The sequence below is a fragment of the Pezoporus wallicus genome, unplaced genomic scaffold (genome assembly GCF_028554395.1).
Source record: "Pezoporus wallicus isolate ANWC-B61680 ecotype Strahan unplaced genomic scaffold, APGP_CSIRO_Pwel_v1 contig_9238, whole genome shotgun sequence".
Classification (NCBI taxonomy): Eukaryota; Metazoa; Chordata; class Aves; order Psittaciformes; family Psittacidae; genus Pezoporus; species Pezoporus wallicus.
In genome coordinates, this window is record NW_026636792.1 from 597,425 (window position 1) to 621,169 (window position 23,745).

The window sequence follows — 23,745 nt, forward strand, 5'->3', positions numbered from 1 at the left end:
AGAAGTTGCGTTCAAACACCAAATAGGTGAGGGAGGTTTTCAAAATGGAAGGGGATGAAATCTTGCTCAGCAACTAAATAAACTAATTAAGAAGAAGGAAAATACACTAAATAAAGATGCTGCTTTGAGAAACTTCCTATGTAGCTGGTGAAACTTAATATTTTTAGGTTTTTATTGTTACTAGCTGGCTGCACATGTCTCTGGTTGCCAGTGGCTCTCTTGTAATCACAGCAACTTATTCTGGGCTATGGTTTTATACCTGAGTGTTCCCCTTCCCCAGCCTGCTTTTGCATACACTTTGGCTGCTGGATCCAAAAGAAGGTACTGCCTTTGGAAACAGCATCACACAGTAAATATTTATTGTGTTACATCAACAGGCAAAAGAAAAAATTTAGAGGAGAACATGTAGAATCCTGTGAAAGCTGTCTTTCTATGTGCACAGGGAACACCCAGGGTGTTTTACTGAACTTTTCATCACTGTAATACAAGCGATTAGATAACATGACCTCTACAATATAACTACTATACCTGTAGACTTTTCATTCTGGCTTTTTTTCCTGTAATTCTCTTTAGCAAGAGATCCCAAACAAGAAAGCTTGGTATTGGATGCGATATATGGGTTGGATGCTCTTCTCATCTAACAGCCTTGCTCCACAACAAGGTATGAGAGTTTTCTGACTTGTCCCCAGCTGATTTCCCCCTCCAGCTCAAGTCTAGAGGAGACCCATCAGCCAAACCATGGGCTGATTTGTAATTAGTGCCACCCCAGGGAATGAGTGCTGATAATAAGCACGGAATCACCTCCACTCAGCAGCAGCGGACACAGGGGCTGGGTAACTGAGTTTTGGGAAAGTGCATGTTTTGAGCAGAGTTAACTTTCAGGATTAGGAGAAGTTGGATGTCTCAGAAGGGAACCTGTGAAATACATCAAGCTCTGAGGGGTTTGTTTATGGCCAGACCTGGAAAACAGAAAAGTGCTGAGAGAAGGTTGATCCCTTAATGCAGGGTATGTCTCTCTGGGGTTTTGGTAATCTACTCAGTTATAACTGAAATGTAGCTACTTGGTTTATTTCTACTCTGCTCAAACAATTCTACCCTTTAGTGTTCATAGTCTAGGAGATTTCTAAGAAGTTGGATTTGTAGACTTTCTTTAAAAATCCTATTAGAATTTGCTCTTCTAAAACACTTCTGCTTTGACTTACAGATTTCTTTGGGCTTGGAGCACATAGCCAGGGCATAGGGGACTCAAACCTATGTTTTCCAACCTCTTTTTGGTCTTTTGAAGCCTCACAAAAGCCTCACAAAAGCAAGTCTCAAACTGAGAGAGAAGAAATGGACATGGGCACAATTCTGCTGCTTAGGAAGCGTTGCTTACCTGGGTGGAGGTAGACTCTGAGGTTTTCCTCCCCAGAAATCTGGGGAGTAAAAAAAGCATTTTGCCTCATGGCTTTAGTTCAAACAAAACAGCCCTTGGAGCATGGACTGGCATTTACCCTTTCCAGCCAAGTGCTGTAGCCACTAGGCTAAAAAGTTATGCTTATATTCCTGATCCCTCTCCACAGCCCAATAAATCCTGAATTCCTTTTCTGTAAAATTTCAGAAAGGGCAATGTGAGAACTGCTTCCTCTTTGTGTTTAGAGCTCAGGCCTCTCTCAAGGGACAGAGAACAACATTTAAGTGTTGAAGGATTATGTAAAATGCCTACTGACAATTCATGTTAAGAGATACTATATAAATTAGACTCCTATTTTGCATCTCTTGCTCCTTTATTCAACAGCCCAAACCAAGACTTTGGATCTGAAATTGTGGAGCATTTTCAAAAGATGGAGCTGGGTTCAGATCCAGATCTGAATTTTCTAGTTGTTGTCAGTCTTCCATTTGTTTGCATTTGGATGTCTCATAGGATATAAGCAGCAGTTCTGTAGTGTCACACATGAATAAAGTGGATAATTATAAAATTAAAAGATATAGCATGCTTCTAGGGGAGATAAGACTACAATTAAAGAGTATAAACAAAACTGATTTTGATGTACAGACTGATATATTTATTCATTAAATATAATAACATAAACAAGACTATTAACTGTCATATTTTAATGATACTGTACCCTGCAAAACATACTCAGGAAAAAGCCCTATTGACTTCAATAGCAATGCCACATAAATTTAAATCATGACTGCAGTAAACCAGTATGTCACTCTTATTCATTATTATTTGTTGTACGCACCCCAAAATGTTAAACAAAATACATGTAACTCGCTGAACTGAGCCTAGCTTAAATGTTTCATCTGCAAACGCGAAGAAACCCAGCTGGGACTGCAGAAACCTGTTCCACAGATCACTGAAATACAGTATTCTCAAGAGGGGAAAACAGCCCAGGCAAGGCTGCTGTCTATCCCTCTCTCTAGAAAACACTGGACATATTTTTGCTCAGGAGATGGAAAAATTTGGGCAAATGCCACTTCATATCAGCAGTGTTAAGATCAGATACTGACCTTTTTCTACGATTGTTAACAGTCAGCAGTAGTGGAAACCTTAAAGCTAAAATGTCTATCTGGAAAGTATGCATTAACTGGCTTGGGGTAAGTAAAAAGCCAGTCTGGAAGGGAAAGAGGGTTTCAAGAATTGTTCCTTGTTGCACACAGCATCTGTGCCAAGAAGATGTAAAACGGGACCATTTTGAGTCATAACAATTTACCTGCCCTTTGCACAGGCTCTTTGCTCATACAGGGCACCAGGCAGGGGAGAAGCAGCTCGTGCAAGAGCTCTAAGTGTGAACAGCACAAACAGAGGCCATCCTAAAAGGGAACTCACCCCAAATTTGTGAACTGCGCTGAACTGTGAATTATTATGTCAAATGTTTCATTGTAAAATTCCTCATTAAATTCTTTGGCGTTCACCACACGCTCAGCGTAACTTGAAGTGCTGAGAAAACGAGCACTTACTGTGCCATGACAAAGGCCAATGGTTGCCTCTTTATTGAGCTTGATACATATGGTGAAAACATATTGACTAATTACTTGCCATTTTCAAAAACTGAAAACACTCCAAAGTCAGGCCTAAGATAATAGAACAAGATAGAGTACGAAGAATAAAGACAGGGAGAATAGAGGAGGAATAGCGTAACTCTGTGACTGCTAATCCCTTATTCAACATTTGCTTTGATATATGCATACTGAGGAATAACACAGCATATCACTGTTTTAGACTGCTTAATGAAGACTGGTAAATTAATGCACCTGGTTAATACATCTGTTTAAAGCAGAGACTGGCTGAAGTAGCAAAGATAAGATCCAGATGCAGAATTCCCCCAGATAGTAGCATGAGATGGCCAATAATACGGGTCGGGGTTCAGTTTTGCGATGCTCAGTTTTCTACAGTTTTGCACCTTGTTCTGGTGTTTGCCAAGTGCCCCAAAAGATGGGGCCCTGGTGCTGAAGTCATTTGAGGTCCTATTAATATATCTCCCTTTGAGGGAGATATTTTAAAGGGGTCAAAGTCCATGTGGAATGGGAGAGACCGAGACATGCTGCTCACTCTAGTTTTCCAAACGCCACCTCCCATACAAATAGCCCCTTACAGGAGCTTAGCCTGAGCTGCCTTATGGGAGTCCTTCATATACAGCCTTCAAGTGAGCCTTTTTAATGCCATCTGATTTCTAATACCTCTCCTCCAAGTCATGACAAATTGGTCCACTCATCTGATTAGGACTCTTCCCTAAGTAGTAGGACGAACGTTTGACAAGTTAATTTCAAGGTAGCTCATGGAGTAGATGCAACATAAAGCAACACAACTGTAAAAACCAAGAAATGTTGCTGGGTAAATTTTGCCAGTAATGGATGTGTAATAGAAAATATACTTAAAATTCAAGTTCTTTGTATTAGAAGACAAGCTCTTTGGTTTAGAAGCGTAAAACATGAGGGCTCACTGAAGCTAGGGTTAACAGGAATACAAATACAAACTGCTGTTAAGAGTTTTATGATTGTGAAACTTGTGCTCATGTACCCACAATTTAGAAATAATAAGAAATTCAATGGATGGCTTTAAAAAAAATCAAGACAATTTAAAGAAAATCAATAATTATTTCTTTTTATTCTTCCTTTAAATCATCCTGATAATAGAAATCAGAGGCATAAATAGGATGCCTAAAGTTAATGGCATTATTAGCTTGAGAAAGAGTGATCAGAAGTTTGACCCATTTACCATAAAGTTCATAGTTTGTAAAAGCTCACTATTGTACTAGTTATTTTTTAAAATTAAAGATAAATCTCAAACTATGCTTGGAGGTTAGATGCTGTCATAAGCAGAGACTAAGAGCAATTCATAAACATTTCTATTATATGAGAAAATGTTGCTATTTTAGAAACACATAAATAATACGATGTCTTTCATAAAAGTTTTAGAAGTTTTATATTCCAGCTCATAAACTAAAAATAAAACACTTTAAGTGATTGACTTTCCTTTAAGGCAACTCTTGAGGCTTATTTGATAACACTGCTGGTAAAGTTCTAGTAAAACTCCTGGAAGAATTCCTGGTGTTTTGAACAGGACCAGACATTATCCATATTGCTTTTCATTACTGTTACTGTTTTCCTCTGAATCCTGGGTAGACCATCACAATTTTGCCCCTGTTACATAAATATGAAAGGTTTAAAGGAACAGCTGCTCTCCAAGGGGTGGGAAGAACCTTGCTTCACTTACTAAAAAGAGTTTGAAAACCTCTGAGTCCCATAAGTATGAAGGATGCTTTTCCTGCTCCAGTGGAGTTCCACCACACCTTTTTCCCCAAACCTGGATAAACAGCTCAATCCTAAATAGAATCAATATACAAAAGTACTACTATTCATTTTTGTGCACATCGTTCCCAGTGCAATGGAGCCTTCCCTGGGCAGGTGTTGAGCTGAGCCCTCGCATCCTGGGCACTGTGATGGCTGAACCGGTGAGACAGGAACACACTTTGGGCTGATAATTTTTTGTTCTTGTCAATGAAGACTTGTTCTGTATTTGCCTGGCAGTTTGCCGGCACTGTGAGTGGAGCCCTGGCCCTGCAGGATGGGATAGCAGAGTCAGGCTAATGCATGGGAAGTTCCTTAAGGAGCTCAGTTCCCTCCTGGAGCAGCCATGCTCTCCTTCAGCTTTTTGTTTGATCTCTAGGTAGAGCTTTTGCCAGCTTATAAGAAAACCTGTTAACTGAAGCCAGCTCAAGGACTGCTTGCCATGTCTGAGTGAGGCACCACATAATGGGCTGGGAATGCCGGAGATGGTTTCCTTTCCTGCCTTTCAAATCGCTGAACTGAAACCATCACTTGTGTCAAAAGCAAGGACTGTAGATGAAAGGCCAGTGCATTAAGACAGCACATAATGGTCAGTCTCTGAGTTTCTGACATTAATCGTTTTACTTAAAGAAGGCAGAGGAAGGGTTTTTGTGTCCCCCCACCTCTCATGACAACAGACAGGAGATAGTCTGGATAAAAATTAAAAAAAAAATAATGACTCAAAATTTTTGCTAATTAAAAGTAATGTGTTTTCCCATTTTTTGGCAATTTGATAACACAAAACACTTACTTGGGGGCCACAGGGGGAAACAAACTGAGACGGATAAAAAATGTTTTGTGTTCATCCAAGCAAGACTATGTTAATGCACATTATCCCATTAATGCACATCAACATCGGGAATAAGCGCGCCAATGCAAGCAAGAAGCATACACTTATCATCATTTGATAACATGTTTAATGACAGATTGACGGTTGATTTGCAAATGTGAACTGGCATCAATGTTGCTAACTTCAGCTTCTGCCGCCTCCTCTGCTATGCCAGCATATTTATGTGCATAATTTGATTTCGCAGCCACACTGTTAGTACATTTTTAATATTAACTATGCAAGAACAGACAGCCGAACTTAAGTTGCACTGATGGTTTGAGTTCATTAGATTGAAAAAGATGGGCAATGATGACAAAGATGGAGATGGCAGCGCAACATCAAAGAGGCAACACTTAACAAACACACTCCATTTTGAACAAACCGAACTAACACATTTCATGTTGTCGGCTGCAGCAGAGCCCTTATGTACAACAGGAAGAAAAAAAATATGCTTCTGCCCTGGGTGTACTGACAGCAGCTCTGCAAGAAGCTTAGCAGGCTCCTGGACACACAATTGTAAGGTATTTCGCTCATCTATTGCAGGTAAAGGGGTTGATACTGGTCTGATGTTTGAGTGACAACAACATAATTCAGCGACTTGCAGTGGAGTGACTCTTGATTTACATCGGCCCAAGTGCCTGCCTGTTCCCACTCTCCTTCCCTACTTTGCTTCTCACAGCTGTGATTCTTTATGACGAATAATAAAGAGATTTTGCTGAGAGCTCAGCTCTTGCATGCATGATACATAGAGCAGAACTGCCAGTTCTGGGGCCTCGTGCCGCAAGGGGTGGGATGCCCTTCCCATGTCCCTGGAGCCAGGGAGCCCAGCACTGCACAGTACTGCACTCCTGGTGACTTCCTCTTCTTCGGTGATTTGGGGCGATCCAATTCTGCTCTGCAGGGAACATGTACCAATGAGCTCGGAGGAGAGTATTTCATCCTCTGCTCTCATTAATGTCCAGGCATACACTGCATCTAGTATGAATTTGCTTGTTGTGCTGCAATATATAATAAATTTGAGGCAATAGCTTTATGGTGCAAATTGTAATTTCATATTTTATGATACAAACTGACCATCTGCAGGAATCTGACCATATAACTAAGCCATTCTGTGTAGACTATAACGTTAGTACCTCTGAATCATGGTGAAAATATGATTTAGACACACAATTAGATAGACCAGGTCCTCAACAATTCTCAGCTGTCTGAATTACTGCTGAACAGCCTAATAAATACAGAGCACATAGCTTCTGTTTTGCAAAGCTTTTAAGAATGTTCTTAAGTTTGCCTCTAATCACTAAAGCACCTATTGGTACTCAGAGACTGGTGCTGGAGCAGAAACCCATTTCTTGGTACTGCAGAAACCCATTTCTTTGTACTGCAGAAACAGAACAAAGCTCTACTGTAGTGGGTCCACTGCCTCCAAGCCTGAGGTGGAGTGCTGGAGCAAGGCCATGGCTTGTTAGGAACCTGTGAGGGACACAAAGTATTGACTATTGAATTTAACCCTGGAAACACTGCACCTCCTTGTCACTGAGTAAGGGATTAGAAAAGGATCTTGCATCTGTCACCAGACAACAGCAGGAATGTTCCTGGTACCTCTGTCCTGGTGGCAGCTCCTGAGCAAATGCCTCCTGCCAGGAGGCTGACCCAGCCTAGCTGTGAAAACTTCCTTAATTGTCTATTATGAAAGAAGTTTAAAGCTTTCACTTCAGTAAAAGCTCTTTTGTGGGGCTCTGTGTTCCTTCTAAGAAGAGACCTGCATTGCAGGGAGAACTAATCCCAAGTCCCTGGTTCAGGTAGTTTGTTAAGCAGCTCCAGTGTCTGGTGTTGTACAGATGAAGGTGTATGATCCCCAGAACGAAGACTCTGTGGACAGGCAGGAAGCACCAAACATCCTGGGAGACCCTTGGCATCTTAGGTTGAAATATGTCCAATTGGTTTATTTTTAATTTAAGTTATTGATATATAAGGGTCCAAAACCAACAGCAAGGTGCCGCACTGAGTTCAGGATTATCTCTTTTAGAAAGGGACCAAACAATTTCCAGTGACACAGGGCAACAGGCAGATCTCGCTTCCCTCAATGAGGACACAAAAGATCTTGGAAGTTTTCAAAGTGAAATGGCTGGGAAAAATAAAAGGAAGAAGGTCCAGCAGAGACAAATGCAAGAATGAGGCCATGCTCACGATGCTCATCTTATTTTGTTGTCTTTTAAGATAACCCTGTAACATCAGTGGGACATTCAGAAAGGCAGCACTGAGTTTCCTGCCCTGTGAGCTGAGAAGCAGAGAGGGAGCTGGTCAGCCCATAGCAGCAGCCTTGATAATTGCTCTGTTAACAGCCTTATGCTGCCTCCTTACCTGGCCTTAAGCTACAGTAGACATAAAAACATATCCCAGGGAGAGGGAATTGTGGTCACTGCTCACTCACACCACACCTGCTGATGGAGGATAGTGATGGGGAGAGCAAAAGAGACAAGTACTATTTCCCGGCTTTGAAAAGGCTCTCCCTTACCCCAGTGTTGGCCCAACATGACCACATCATGCTAGGTGGCTTTGCAGGGCAGGTGAAATAGCTTCCAGCTCTATGTTTGCCCTCCAGATTGACTGAGCTCCTATCGTGACTGTGTACTTATACCACTGGTTGTGGAGAGCTCCAGAGAATGGGACTGCAGAGCATCACACAGTTGGAAGAACCATTGGTTTTCTCAAGTCACAATTAGCTCTCCTACTGCACTTGTGTACTCTTTCCTGTCTCGTTTTAAGTAAGTTACAATTCTCCCACTCTTGTTACTGAGTAGATGCAGATGCCACTTTGTTCCATGTGATTTATAGCCAGAAGCTAATGTTCAGTTATAATTCCCTATTTTAGACATGAAAAATAGCCTGTAATGCTCAACACAAGGGCCTCTCAACAATGATATATAATTTAAAAATTAACATGAGGACAGAGGAGACACAGGATTTTGAACTAGGGACTCTCTCATTCAAAGGTTAAATCCCTACAAGGTGAGCTAAAGGAATTAGTTGAGTTATTAAGTAAATGCCTCTCTTATGTTTTCCCTGTACATTAGCCGTTGCAGCCTTTTCCAGTTCAGCTGTGTTCTGCCCCAGCATGCTCAAAGTGCAAATGCTCATGGCACTGCATTCACACATTTGCTTTTTTTTTCAATGTCAAACAAACTGGAGCTTTTCAGAGCCAAAGGTCAAAGTGAAGGGCCCTTAAGAAAATCTCCTGGGAAATTATGTGATTGTTCTTATGTCTTTATTGTATATAAAACCAGGCTTCATACATGGCTTGCCCTTCCCAAGCATCTTAAAACTATAAATGAGCCATGACTCATTCCAGCAACACCTAAGTTATGTAAGTGGTCTTGTTAATTTACTGGAATATCTTGCATAACTAATAATTTCCAGGATCAAACTCTGAAGCCTCTGAAACCTCTGAACTGTGAAGAGCTCCTTTAGAAACAGAGAAGTTAAATCCCAACCTCACACGATGAGTCAAAAGCAGAACAAGGGACGGAACCTGCATCACCAGACTCGGCTCTGCCAAATTCAAGCCATAAAGCCTACTTTGGCAAAGCTCAGCAATCCAGAAAGCATGCAGGGAGAACAGGTAGCATGGAGAAGGGAAAGACCTTGGCTATGGAGAGGTTTTGGAGGTGGCATTCCTTTCCTGTTTGCTTTCTATTCACCATAAGATGTAGCTCATATCCTAGGTGTCTCCTGCTGCACTCTGTTTAACATTGTCTCACTTCAGCACTAAGTATTTCATTTATGGATTACAAATTTATTGACATTTGACTTTTGCATCAGCTTTCACCTGATCAACAGGAGCTTTGGCTGCCAAAGGGAATTATTATGGAAGATTTCAACAGCCATGGGAATGCCAAAAAGGTCATTAAATCATATTGGAAAAACAATGTGTTCGTAGCGTTCATACATTTAGTCTTGCCAGTAAATCTTCTGGTTGATGCTTGGACCACCTACTGATAATACTCAAAGAGAAGGAGAAACAGGGAGAATCGAAGAGATGAATTAAATTAAAACCAAATGACATGAAGCCTGGCACAGTGGGATCTTTAATTTTCTACTCTATGAATCCAGAATAAGCAAAAAAACCTAAAACAAAGCACAGTGGCTTGACTTTGTCTATGTTAATTCCCTCCGTGTAGGCAGGGCTTAACTAAATAATCCTGAGTAATGTGTGCACCCCACATTATTGCATGCAATTTGTATGTGGGAGGTGCAGGATTCAGAAAACATATGGCACATGGAAAACAAATGACAGGGTGTGCTTTTACACTAATTTTGGCTATACTTATCACTCTTGTTGATATTTTTTTCCAGACATGAAATATGACTGAGTGTAGGAACTTTCACCCTAATCTCTTTGGAAAAATACTGAGAGTTATTTTTTTTTTGTGCATTTGTGATTTATAGAAAAAGGCCACCACATAATTCCAGGAATTATGCACAGACAATGTTTTAGAAAAACACTGACCAAATAAACAGAATTACCTCCCCCATCAGTTTTTCCCCCTAAATGATGAACCTAGGTCTTGCACTATAAGAAACCAAGGCCAACAGATTAGGGCTGCAGAGGATTACAGAGGGAAGTGAATTACTGAACTGGAAGCCCACCCACAGCCTATCTGTGCAGGTCTAGTCTAGGGTGAGCTTCACTGAATACTGATCCATATGCAGGTATTTGCCCCTGAGCTGAGCGAGCATGAAGGAAATATTAAGTTTGCCCTTCTGCAGTGGAAGAGCAGCATGTTCACTTCACATGAACACAGGCAGAAACAAGCCACAGTACTGTCACATCCCAGAGGGACTCTTCTTCCATGATGTCCCTTGGGATGTAGCTCATGAGGTGGGTCGAAGGCAATGTCAGTCTTTTTATTGGACCTACAAAGAAAGTTGGTAGCCATGAGGATGTCGTCCCAACGCTGATCAGTGCCTGCAGCTTGTCTTGCCCCCCAGAAATAGTCAGTGTTGTGTAGGCATTCTTGTGCTTGAAGCACCAATGCACATGTGGCTGCAGGGACCTCGCATGGAGAGCAGCAGAGGGCAGCGACAGGGAACTGAGCAGAAGGGTTCTTCTAAACCTTGCCTTGAAAAAACAGAGTAGTGGGAGAGGTGGAGCAGTGTGGTGGAGATATCTACCAGCAGCTGTTCACTGCACCAGGGTATTGGTTACATGCATTGGCATAGATAATTCCAAGCAATCTGTGTGATTTACAGTATAAACTCAGAGGGGTTTCAGAAATAAGGAGCCTTTGTGAGGTTTTGTTAAATGAATATGAAAACAGCAGTTTCACACTGGAAATTTCAACACTTCTCCAAGAGGAGATGGAAGAAATGCTTTTGTCTGCATACAGAGTGTGTCAGAGGTTTAGAAAAGCTGAAAGCAAACCCAGAAGGGATCAAAATAGTTTTATCCATGTGCAACAGAACAAGCAGTTTTGCCTCCTCTGAATTACTGGTCCATGCTAGCATAAGCTCTGAGGTAAGACTGTAAGTCCTGCTTTGCATACAGTTGAGAAAGAAATCTTTTGAGGGTGGCGTTTTTACTGCACCATGGGAAACTCCCAGGGAAAGTCAAACAGAGAATGGAATAAAGAGCAATGCCATTAGGTCTGGGGGCTTGATACCACTTCTGCACTCTGTGTGAGATTGATTCCTTCCCTAGCCATGTGCGAAGAACAAGGGTGAAGGCTCAGAACTGGCCTGTCACAGGCTGGTTTGTACATGTGCTCCGTCCTTGGGATGGGGCAGCTCCAGAGTTCACCCCAAGAGGCCTCACAGTTGTGCCCAAGTTTCTGCAGCTATCGGGAAGCCCTCTTACATGTCCTCTGCAGCTCTGGGAGCAGGGGGAAATAATGTCCTCCAGATGAAGAAGTCCCTGAAGTGTAAATCTGGAGGCTGGGAGAGTGCTCTGGGAATGGCACCACGGGTCTGTCCTGTTCTTGCACTCATTCTGGTCATGGTCATAGGTAGGATGGACACTTGGACCTTTGACCTAACCCTGTACGGCTATTCTGATGTTCTCACCTCACCACTATTCAGCTTTAAGAGAAGAGCAGCAAAATGTCATAAAGAAAGCCTTAGCAGTGTTCAGCTGTAGGGCACATCTCCTGTTACAAAGGATTGTGCAGACTGAGGGCAGGGGAATAGAATATGAACATAAAACATGGCAATCGTTCACTTATAGCTGGAGGCTATGGGCTCCACAGCACAGAGAGCTCAGCCTGGCAGTGATGCAGAGAGCAAATATCCCAACAGAGACCAAGGAAGCTTCCTCAGGCACTGGGGCTTTTGGAGCTTGGGGGACTGTGTGGCACAGACAGTGTAACACAACCTCGACCTTCACCAGACGGTGCAGAGCACTACTGGGAGAAGAGGGGAACAAAGAGCATGTGGAGGTCATGGACTTCCTGATCAGTCTATTTCAGTATTTCGGGTGAGCTTGAAGGCTGAACTTTTTTGGTTCTCCAGTGCAGCCCAACCCCACTGTTTTCATCACCCACTGGAGCTTTTTCACAGTTGTGTTTATCATGGATGAGTGTGGCAGTAGAAAGGGAAAATGGAGGATGCTGAGAACACTCTCATAAACCATGTCCCCATACCCTTGCCTTTCTTATCCTGGCCTGCTTTGCCTTGCAGCTGCTGTGTGTACAGTGTTTCCATGCTGGTCACTTGATAAATCGAGAAGACACTCCTGGAGTACAGGGACATGGGGCCTCTGAGCATCTGTTCACTCCGAGGCCTGCGATCCCCTGCAGTACAGGCTTCCTGAAGGATGAACTCCTTCTCGTCCATCCATACCCCTCTGTTGCAGCAAAGAAAATGGTCTTGGCTGGCCTGGAAAAGGCAGGCGAGGAGAGGCAGCGGCTGATACCACGTATACCACGCTGCTGGTGGAGGAGATGGAGTGGAGGGAAACACCCACATCAGAGTCACTCCAGCCACCTCTCCTCTGCCTTCAAAAATGTCACTGCGGCACCCTCCACTTTCTATAACAATGTTTATCATTGTTCTTCGATTGTCTGGGACAATAAATGGTTGGAAATGAGCATATATCACCAGGAAAACTCTGCCTGCCCCTTCCCCCAAGCAGTGTCATAAAAACGTACAAATTCACATTAATAATGAAGTGCATTTCCCTGAGAAGCCACTGTGTATCTCAGGGAGAGCAGGCAAGGTGGCAGTTGCTGCAGAGTTTCCTATTAAAGAGCAGAGCAAATACTCATAAATCTGATGAGGGGCCAAAGCACATGTTAGGGCTGTCTCCCTCTTAATGGAACCTTTTCTGAAATGAAAAAAATATATATCTCGATACATTCAGGGTATTCATTAGACATGACAACCTCCTCCACTCCCCCATCCTTCCCTCCCCCAGTCCTGCATGTGCTGACCCCTGGCAGAAGAGCCAGTGCTGAGTGCTGGCAGGGAGGGATTTTGGAGGGGAGGAGGCACTGTTTTGTTTTAATAAAGGGATTCTGTAAATTTACTACGATGAACAAGTCCCCTCCTGGCCCCATGTCTCCCTCCTTCCCTTCACTCCAGAAGCTGCTGTTGTTCTCTCTGTCTCCAACCCCTGATGCCCACGGCCATCCCGGCTGTCCATCTGCCAGGGGGAGAGCTGATAGAGACAACACTGCACCCAGAGCAGGATTCCTCTTGCGGACTTGAGTGTGGGAAACCTTTCCTGCCACCTCACACGTTCAAGGGTTTGGCCACCTGGGCTCCTGGGGAAACGCAATTCTGCACACAGGGAGGTGGCAGGGTGAGCAGCAGTCCCCTTGGCTCTCTTTGGGGCTCTGATCTTGCTACCTGGTGTGGTGTCCTAATGATATCACAGGCTGGAAACCCAGGGTCTGCTGCCCCTTTCCTGAAGGTGAGATGCTCTTGAAAAAGAAACATTGCCACATTTCAGATGTAAGCTCTGTGCTGAGCATTGCTTGTTCTACCTCATTCCTCTTCTCGCAGGCAGGGTCCCGAGTTGAGCTGCATTGGTGTAAAGCCTGTGTGACTCTGCTGATGTGTGAAAACCAGTGTAAAGGCCTGATCCTTCCTCAGCCAACAGACCCTGCCTAGATGCACAAACAGACCCAGTTCTGAACCCAGAAGATGGGAAGAAATGGCAGAATGAGGCTTGAAGACTACAACTTAATAAGAATGAATTATCTGTTCATTATCCCAATAAATAGTGAAAAATCTCTTCCTCTTTTCCTCCTCCCATAAAACTGTATCTGTAATTTTCCTCATTTTCCATCTGTGCTCCATCATATTTGCACTGAGTGATCATCCTGCTAAATTACATTATTTTTATTGAAAGGTGCTTTTGAGGGCTGGATACTGCTCGTGCCTTTTCCTTTTGTTATTGATCTTTGTGATTTGATTGCTGAGGTGTAAAATATATAAATAAGACACTGATACCCTTTGAAATCTCACTGGGTAAAAATGTTCTGCTACGGATTATGAAGGTTGTAGCATTTAATAATATCAGATGCAGCAAGGAGAAAGCAAGATTTTTATATCCTTATGAATACTGAATGATTGAGGAGATAGGTGCTGTTCAAGGTCAGTTATATTCTGGCTGAAATACTTAAAAGTTGCTGTTTCTTTGTGAGCAGAAGAGTTCCTGCCTACTGGGGGCAGGAACTGTCATATACAGTATGCCTATACAGAGCCTAGAAACAATATGGGTTGACCTAGTGGGTTGGATGTGCTAGTGCAATGTTAAATAATACTGATCTTAATAGCAACCTGTACTATTCATAAAAAGCAAGTAGATCTACACTGATATATCTGTGCTGACACACTCTGATGTATCATCTGGCCTGACCCTGCTCCCAGGTAAGCCAGGAACACACTATCATTGGTTTTAAAAGGAGTGTTGCTAGATTGAAAAAATGCTGTCCAGGAAAACTTTGAAGATTTAAAAATGCTAAATTAAAATAAATACATAAATAAGTCCCAATCTAACACTGGGGAAACAGTGATAGATTTCAGAGGATATGGAGAACTGAGGCTTCACCAGAATAAGACTATTTTGGGAGAGGAGTGATAGGTTGGAGGTAGTTCCTTGTTGAGGATGGGCTCTTCCAGCACAGGTGAAAGACCTTTCCCCTGTCTCCTCTTCTCTCCTTCATGGTGCTCAGCTATTTTACCTACTTCATCCCAACAAAAGTCTGTTTTAAAATAGGATTTCCCCACTGATTTTTTTTTACCATTAAGAAGTCATTTTCCAGCACAATGTTGTCAGAAAAGTCCCATTCAAACTGCACAATCATAGCTCTCATTGCAATGAACTCTTTCTTTCTGGCTGATGACATGGTGAGCAGAACCCTCAGTTTTGCTGGTAAATTCTGCTTACAAATTGTGGTGGACACAACTGTAGGCAGCTGCATCCCAGCATGTCTGATTCTCCTGAAAGGGTCCCTCAGTTGTTAATATTTGTTGCTAAGAAGAAATGAAAGATGAAGAGCAAGCTAAATTCTCTAAAACACAGTTTTGGACTACTAATTCACACAATTGTCCTTGCCCATGTTAATGCCAATATTGGCTAATAGTGGAACATGATGTTCAGAGCAGCTCTTACTGTTTCAGAGGGATGAGAAAATAAAATCCACAGAAGAAAAAAATCTTCTATTTTGGTATACTTAACACATACAGTTATCTAGTCCTATATATCATTTAACAAATTGCTTTGCAATTCTTACAGGGCGTGGTATAATGACTGATTTAAAATCACTGCATTGCTTAAACTGCATTGTTCTTCATCAAGTTGAGTCATTTTTATGTGAAGTGTCAAGCTCTCTAACAAATAACTGCTGCCAGACAAATCAAGTTCCTCATCTTAAAGCTACGGCTAAATAGTTTATAGCTTTAATCTGCTCACTGAGGTGTGCAGTCTATGACAGTAATTATAAATGCAAGGAGAAATTATAGCTGAATGCTTTAACTGCATTAGGAGCCATTTGATGAACAATCATGATTGCCTGCTCATTTTCAACAATAGAGGGCAAGTTAGTGTCAGTGCATTAGAGGATTTTCAGTTCTGCTCTGCTCTTTCTTCCATTTACCACAGAATGTCAGTTGTCTCCTATAAAGTAGAAAAAAAGCACTGTAGAAGCTTTAAACTTGATGGTTAAAAAAAGACAAAGGAGGAGACAGAGAGAAAAACTGTTTATCATTATGACTCATTTTTTTGTTTTGCAGCAGCCTTACTTTCAAATTAGTTCATCTCAGGTAGCTGCTTGTTTACTTAGCAGGGTCTTTTGTAGAAGAAATCTCCCCAATTAAGTTCATAATTTGAGTCTATAGAGAGACTCATTTCTACAAGAAGTTGTAGATAAGATGGGAGAGAGCCTCAGTTACTGACCTGTTTATAGCCAGTATCGCCTGACTTGAAAATGAGAAATACGATTCTGCCTTGTCGGTTTTTTTTCTTCTCAGGACAACATAAAAATTCTAATTTAGTTGAAAAAATGAACAAATGTTCTTCAAAGGTATAAGTCAACAAACAAATTACTTCTAATTAAAGCCATGTTTCCTAATGTTCCAGGGTTTTCTTTAAAGAATAGCAATAAAAACCGAGTTTGAAGCAGGTTAAATGAAAGAGAATAGAGACGTCTGATTGTTTTATATGACACAAATCTTACATTGTATTACTAAAGCCATCTCAGTTAGAATTCAGGAAAACACCAAAGATGAATATAAAGCAGATATATATGTCTTTACACTTAAGAAGAATTTATAGCAAATTTCTTATAAACAGCCTCACAGAGGTCTTAAAAATAAATCCATAAACATAACACATTTTTCTAGAGTACTAATGCAGATTATTCATGTATATTTTTAATGATAGCTAACATTTTAAAATATAACCTTTAATAGTAAATGTCATCAAAATACAGAAAGTATTTTATGTAATTCTGTGCTTTAAGTATTCTTTCCACTGGTTTATTTCCATTCATTTCCATATATTTTCTCTATTTTTATTTCTATTTCACTACAATGATGCCTAGAAGTAAACACAAATGTATGTGCGCATTTTAAGAATCTCAGTATGTTTTATATTTCTTGTCTTTAAATCCTGTGCTTTCCTCTATGTTATTGCTCAAATGTATACTGGATCTTCAAAATAACATGGTAAGAATAATTAAACCCTGAAAATCCCTGTTATTTGATCTAGTCTCCTTGCAGATCTCAGGGAGAAACCATATGAATAAACTCTGGCCTCCACACTTCTTTCACAGTCAGAACTTCAGTAGGCTTACGGCTCCAAAAGTGTAATAAAATCTTTACAATGCTATCCAAAATACCCCATCATTTCATACAATTTGTGCTATCATGCATACCAACTAAAATTATAGTTCCAGATAACAGTGCTATCACTCTGTCATTGCAATTTAAATATATTTTTTCAAAGGTAAGATACAACCTGCATCTTGATATAAATTAGAAATGAGTATTAAGAGGACAGCAATTTCTCTGCACCCAAAGGCAGGAAGGACACTACCTTTATTTATGTAGTTACATATCTCCTGAATAAAACCCAGGATGTGTCTGTGCAGGTTTTTGAAAAGCAGAAACCTCTTCTTTTTTTTTTCCCCTTGGAGATTTTTTTTCCTTTGTATTTGTTCCCCAAATCCTCAGAAATAGTAACGTGTTTATAAAGGTGGGTGTTTGGTTTGCCTCTTAGTAATAATATGGTGCTTTTAAGACCAAATCAGAAACATTTGTCATGTATTAAGCCATGAATGTGCCAAAATAACTGTTACATTAATATATTTGGCAGATAGCTTTTGTTTGATAGTACCCAAATTATTGGTTTGCTCTAATATCTCTTGTGTGAAAACTATGAATGTCAGAGTCTTAATAATCATTAACTGATGGGAAAGGAAACAAAGTATGGTATATTTTTCCTAACCAGTCTCTTATAGTCTGCTGATATTTTGTCAGGTATGTTGATTTTGAATGGTCAAAAAACCAAGGAGCAATAATTGAGTTTCACTGTTAGGTTAAAAATGCCAAAATAGAAACTTACGGGTATTAGCCCTATTTAGAAAATGAACTCTTTCTGAGTTAGACAGAATTTTGCTGGCTAAAATATGCAGAAAGCATAAATCTAGTCAAATGCAGACAGCACGTACAAGATGTATGTAAAACTTAAATCTTACTGCACTTGAATACTGACGTTATACTCTATAGTAATAGCTTCTATTACCCATCCCAAAGTAACCCTTTGATTAGTGGCTTAAATTATTCAAAAGCAGCCTTTTTAATGGAGCCTATGTGACGCATAGTCCTTGTGCCGGCTCTGTACACAGAAAGTGTTTCTAAAGCTTCATGAATATTTGCAGCAAACAAACGTGAAATCTTCACACAAACGGGTATTCAACCTCAAAGTGCTGCACCCTCAATTAGCCAGAGAGTAGCCACAATAGCAGGTGGTGTAAGTGACAACTCACAACACGTCTTTAATTTTGACTGTCTGACAAATTCATTTCCCAAATGTTATTCAAGTAATGAACACACTGGAGAAAATCTGAATCTGCACATGATTATTTTGTGAGGAGAAGCAGAGCCTGAGACTGCTGGAGAAATTGTTGGGAATGACTAACAGAGTCTTCCTGGAAATAAACTCATTAGAACAAAAAAAATTCTATTTGGACTTTTTAGTTGACGTTCTGTATATTTATTTAAATCAAGAATATTCAAGTTTGTGAATCAAGTAAAATTAAAAATGCAAAAACTGTGTGTCATTTGAATATTACATTACATGTTATAAACATTGGTTGTGGCAATTGGTGTATCTTGCAGCAAAAAAATAGCAACACTAACGCAGAAGTATCCTACTTACAGGTCTTTGAAATATTAAGCTTGTAAAAAAGCTAGCTGCTTTCTCAATTAAGCATTAACACCCCCTCCCAGTTTACACAAGAACTTGCACTGGAGTCAGGGACATTTATGGATTGACAAGCACTCCCACCAACATGAAATAAAATATAGTCAAACATCTCAAAAGATTAAAAAAGGAATGATGGAGAGATGGGTTAAAATGATGCGACAAAAAAGGCCACTCACAACAGTAAGTGTGTAAGTACATGTAAAATATTAGAATATTTTACAAAACTGAATCTCCAATTATCAACAAAAGCATAACTGAACTTCTAGACATTAACTTTTCAGAGTTATTTGTAGGTTCTTGGGGCTGAGTGTGAGATTATGAGAAACTCAGAATAATTAAGATTTTGCTGATTTGACATTTGAATTGACTTTTGTCCTATCAAAATCAGATTTACTGGTGTGTTAGCACTGAAAGAGTTAACAGCCTTTTGGTTTTCAGTGCTTTTTTCCCCCACATTTTCCATTCTTATTGCATTTAATTGTTGCATTCCACGCTGAAGTGCATGGGATGTGAAAACATAAATTCTTAGAAACAAAAAGGCGAGTGAGACCTGGGAAAACAGCTATTTTGAAAATACTAATAAGAAGCAACTTCTCTATTTAGGGCAATGTGGTTATGCATTTACCAAGCTCTCTTCTTGAAAACATTATAAAATGGATATGTACATGCAATTAGATGAATGAAGCAGGAGTACATTATGCATTTTATACTGTTTTCCTGCATTTAAGAAAGTACAAATGTCTTACGAAGCCTCCTTAAAATGATGAAATTAAAACTCGCTATAGAGCATGCATACCTTAAGAGTTATTCTTCATCCACTTCTGCTACAAATTGTGAATGGTGTTCTGGTGACTTGCTGTGTGTTTTGCTTAGATGAAGTTTTACTGCATGTTTGCTCGCAAATGTCCGACAGCACAACTTACATTTGAACTTAGAGTCAGTGTCCTCTTCTCCAGCTATTGTTTCAGGAGACCTTTGAACTGAAACTCTGGAGATTTCTTGCTCTACCTTGGTTTGCTGCTCCACAGCCAGCCTGTTCATGTCTTTCATTTGGAAACCTAGGTGAGATTCTAAGTGGCTAATGTAAGTAGATGGGGTTCGAAACTGAGATGCACAGTCACTGCAATAAAAGACTGGATGTCCTTTGTCCATGTTTTTCAAGAACTTTGTTCCTCCGGTTTTCCTAAGTTGATACTTGACATTTGCCAACCAGTGGCTGATGGTGGTCATTGACAGTCCAGTAAATTTGGAAATCTGCATGCGCTCTTGCGGGCCTAGGTCTGATAATAAATATTTACCTTCAGATGTTTGGAAGAGGCTGGAAGCAAACTGAGCTTGCAAAATGAGAAGATGCTGAGGATTCCAGTTTGACTGTCTGCCCTTCCTTTTATGCAGAGTGGAGACTTCTGTTGAGACATCCTCAAAGCGTCGGACATCTATTTCCAATTTCATAGATGGGATCCTTGAAGATGCCGCAGGTTTTGGTGTAGTAGCTTTGGGAAGAACTTTGACCATGTCAGCGATGTCGGACAGAGCATGTTTTTGAGGTGGAGAAGTACAAGATTGTGCTTGAGGTGACTCAGCTTTCTTGCCTTTGGATTTGGTCAGGTCAATAGGCTGATCATTGTTTTCAAATAAATAGTGCCTGGATACACTTGCAGGCTTTGGTGGTGTTGGAGCTGGAGATAAAACTGGCTTCTCCATCACATTTAGATTGCTTTTGTGGAACATAGAAATTGTGCTAGAGCTGGGGCTGCAGCTGGATTGAGGCTGTAAAGGCTCAGTGGCTTTGCCCAAGTGGTTATTCAGCACTGACTGCAGCGCGCTGAGAGGGTTGACACAAGGCAGGTCAGACGAATGGTTGGCGGCAGCACAACCATTACTAAGAGAAGCTGCTGTTGTTTCCTTGAGGACTGTTTTTTCTTTTCCACTGTCCTCTTTAATTTTGTCTTCTTCTTTCAAGGGACATGGTTCTGCCTTTTTTGGCTCCACAGAGGCTTCAGATTTGAGGAGAGGTTCTCTCTCGCCCTGGTTGAGTGAGGCAGGCTCAGCTTGGATACTCTCTTTAGCATAGTCCTTTTGTACCTCCTCCTTGTCATCAGTTTCCTTCTTCACTTGAGTGCACTGGGCCACATTTGCTGAGATAGGGACCAGAGGCATGACCTTCCACTTTGGAGCTATGGGCCTCAGTTTATTGGTGATAGTTGGTCTGATTTGCAATACTTGGGAACCCACAGGCAAAGATGGCTTAGCTCCTTCTGAGAGCTGATAAGCTGCATGGATGCTGGGATATGCACTCCAGCTAGGAGCTCCATTCTGAGCTTTATTGATGGCTGTTGTGACAGTGTTCTCCAAGGACTTTAAAATGTCCCCACCACCCTTTGAACCATCTTCTAAATCTTCTTCTCTGAGGTACTGGTATTTCATTGTGGGATCCAGGGGTTTCTGAAGAGTGTCTTCATACTCCTCAGTTTTTACCGCTTTCTCATCTTTGTTTGCATCATCAGCTTTATCTTTTTTACTTTCTTTTCTTAGTTCAGAGGTGGGAGCTATGCATTCTGCAGATGATTTACTGGTTGATTTTGAAACTGGGCTGTCACTGGCAGGTGCTTCAGACAGTGATTGCATTTTTTCCACAGCTAAAGGATCCAGAACAAGTTGCTTTCCTTTCTTTGAAGCTGAACTTGTGACTTTCAAAAAATGGCCAGTGACCATCATGTGGGTTGTGAGCTGCTGCAAGGTATCATGGGAACTTCCACATTCCATACACTTCAAAATCTGGGATTTGCAGGCCTCGAACTGCCATGTGTAGCTGGCACCATTCTGGTAGCCATAGCGGTTGTTAGATGATAACTGCAGGTTCGCATTCTTCTGAGGAGAAAAAGTATCTGAGAAAGACCCCGTTGTGGAATCGGGGGAACAAGGCCTGTTAACATCAAACACACGTTTCTTTGCTGGAGTGACCAGTTTTGAAGAAATGGTTGGTACCGGCTCCTTCAAAGGCACTTTTTGGTAATGTTTTGTTTTTATCATATGAACACTCAGGTCTTGAAGGGAATCGAAAGAGTCACCACAGAACATACATTTCAGAACTTTTTGTGCATCTTCCTTGTCCATGTCCTGGAAAGCCCTTTTCCGGGGCTTTGAATAGCTGGTAGGTCTGTGCTTGTCCTTTTTATGGTTGTCATCTTGGTAGTGACCTGTCTCATTCATATGAACTGTTAGTTCTACCAGTGTGTCGTAGGCAGCACTGCACTGCCGGCACCGAAACCGGCTGGCACCCGTGAACACAGTTCCACACATTTTGCTGCTCTGCCTGTAGAGCTGGACTGAGCTGAACAGGTTGGGTTTCGAGACAGGTCTGGAAGGTAAATTCTGCTGTAAGCTTTTGGACAGTGCATCTTGGTGCCAATCAAAATCAGCTTTGTTCCCTCCATTTCTGTTGTCACAACTCCTCTTTTCAGAGTTAGACAATTTGAAACCCAGCCCTAAGCCTGTCCAATAAGAATCTGACAGTATGTTGGCATAGACCGCTGTCATTTTATCCATGCAATTGTGTGCTTCATTCTGGGCTTTGGGATGGCTGCTGGGTTTGGGGTCCTGTGGCTCTCTAGAGCAAATGCTTTTAATATCTGCCACATGGTCACTACCATCACTTAGTAGTGATTCGTTTTCAGCATCCTGGTTAGATATATGACTGACAGGGGAATTCTGGTAACTGAAGTTCCCTTTCTGCTCAGGACCCGCTTCATGTTCCTCATCCGTGCAAGCGTCATTGCTGCCCTGGAGTTGAGCAGTGGAATTGTTGTCATCATCATCTTCTTCCTCCTCCTTTATATCTTCCTCTTCCTTTAAATCTTCCTCTTGGACATAACCTGAAATGTAATGTCAATATATGAAATAACTTGTTAAAGAAGAATACTGCATTTCGAGCTTTCTAGTTTCACTACGTGTTTTCTTTACTGAACTTTAATCTACAACTTTATTGACTGCTAGTTCTGGAAGTGAAAAAGCCCAAATGATGCCTTTTTTTGTGAAGGCTGCTGTATCTTGCTGGCAGATGATCATAATTCTTTATAACTGCCAGAGATTCTGAGTTAATAATTTTGCTGTCATGGGAGTATAATTCTAACTGTCCCATAATGGGACAGTTGAAAATTCATGTGTAAGAATTTAAAGTTTTTATTAAAAGATTCAATTCTATCAAATTGTTTTTAGCCTCAGTGAAAGACAGGGTAGAACTGGCAAGGAACAGAAGAAAAATAACTGCCATAATCTTCTTGGTTCCTAGCATCATCTAGGTACTGTAACCTTGTGCCATTTGATCACCTAAAACTGCACTTTAGAATGTACACAAATAATTTATATGTCAAAATACAACATCTGAAAGTGCTAATAGGCATAAGTGGAACTCTTTTGTTTATAGATGTACTGTCTGTGACAAAAGCAAATCGTGCTTCAGTAAAAACATATCCATACATTTCAGGGCAAGAACCCTTGGAAGTTATAGAAGCGTATTAGGATGTGCCAGAGGTAGACCAAAATTAACTGTAAAACTGAAAAGCAGAACAAATCCAGAAAGATTTTCTTTGACAAATTAGATTATTTGATTAATAAAATGAATTTGATACTGGAAGAGCTGTAAATTTTAAAATTCATTTAGGAATTCAGGTTGTTGGGGTTTGTTTTGTTTTGTTTTCTGGCCTTATATTAGCAGTAATTCTGCCTAAGTTACAGAGATAACCTGGTTAGGACAGAGGATTTTTAAGGGTGAACTGGCTCTGTTGCAGCTAGTGGATAAATTCCCAATGACTCAACACAGTCAGCAACTCACTGCCAGACCCCACAAGAAGGGATGAAGCAGAAGGAGTGGTTCAGGTGCTTTCACAAAACCCCAGTGTAATTTTTTTAACAGCTCCTCTGATATGCACAATGCAAGCAAACGCTGAAACAATTCACTGCTATTGACAGCCACTCATCAAAACTAAATGTGGATTTCAGCAGCACAGATCTTTGTAAGAGATACATTGACGAGCTCTTGAAGTGAGGTGCAAACACAGTGCTGCTAAACCTAGTGACTGCAGTGCAGTCTCAGGAGTACTTTGCTGTTTCCTTAATAGTTTTTTTGTATCAGATAAATATACTAAAACTCACAAATCAAAGCTGCCTTTAA

The 23,745-nt window shown here is 41.0% G+C and overlaps 1 protein-coding gene across 2 annotated transcripts in view; it reads right to left on the reverse strand.

Moving 5' to 3' along the window:
* TSHZ2 (teashirt zinc finger homeobox 2) overlaps nt 1-23,745 on the reverse strand; it is a 221,659-nt gene that overhangs the window by 62,300 nt on the left and 135,614 nt on the right. Inside the window, exon 2 of one of the 2 annotated variants that reach the window (XM_057401690.1) lies at nt 19,496-22,447. In XM_057401690.1, the coding sequence (XP_057257673.1) occupies nt 19,496-22,447 (2,952 nt within the window). Of the gene's footprint in view, nt 1-19,368; nt 22,448-23,745 lie in introns of both variants that reach the window. The other variant, XM_057401689.1, reaches the window with a different exon arrangement.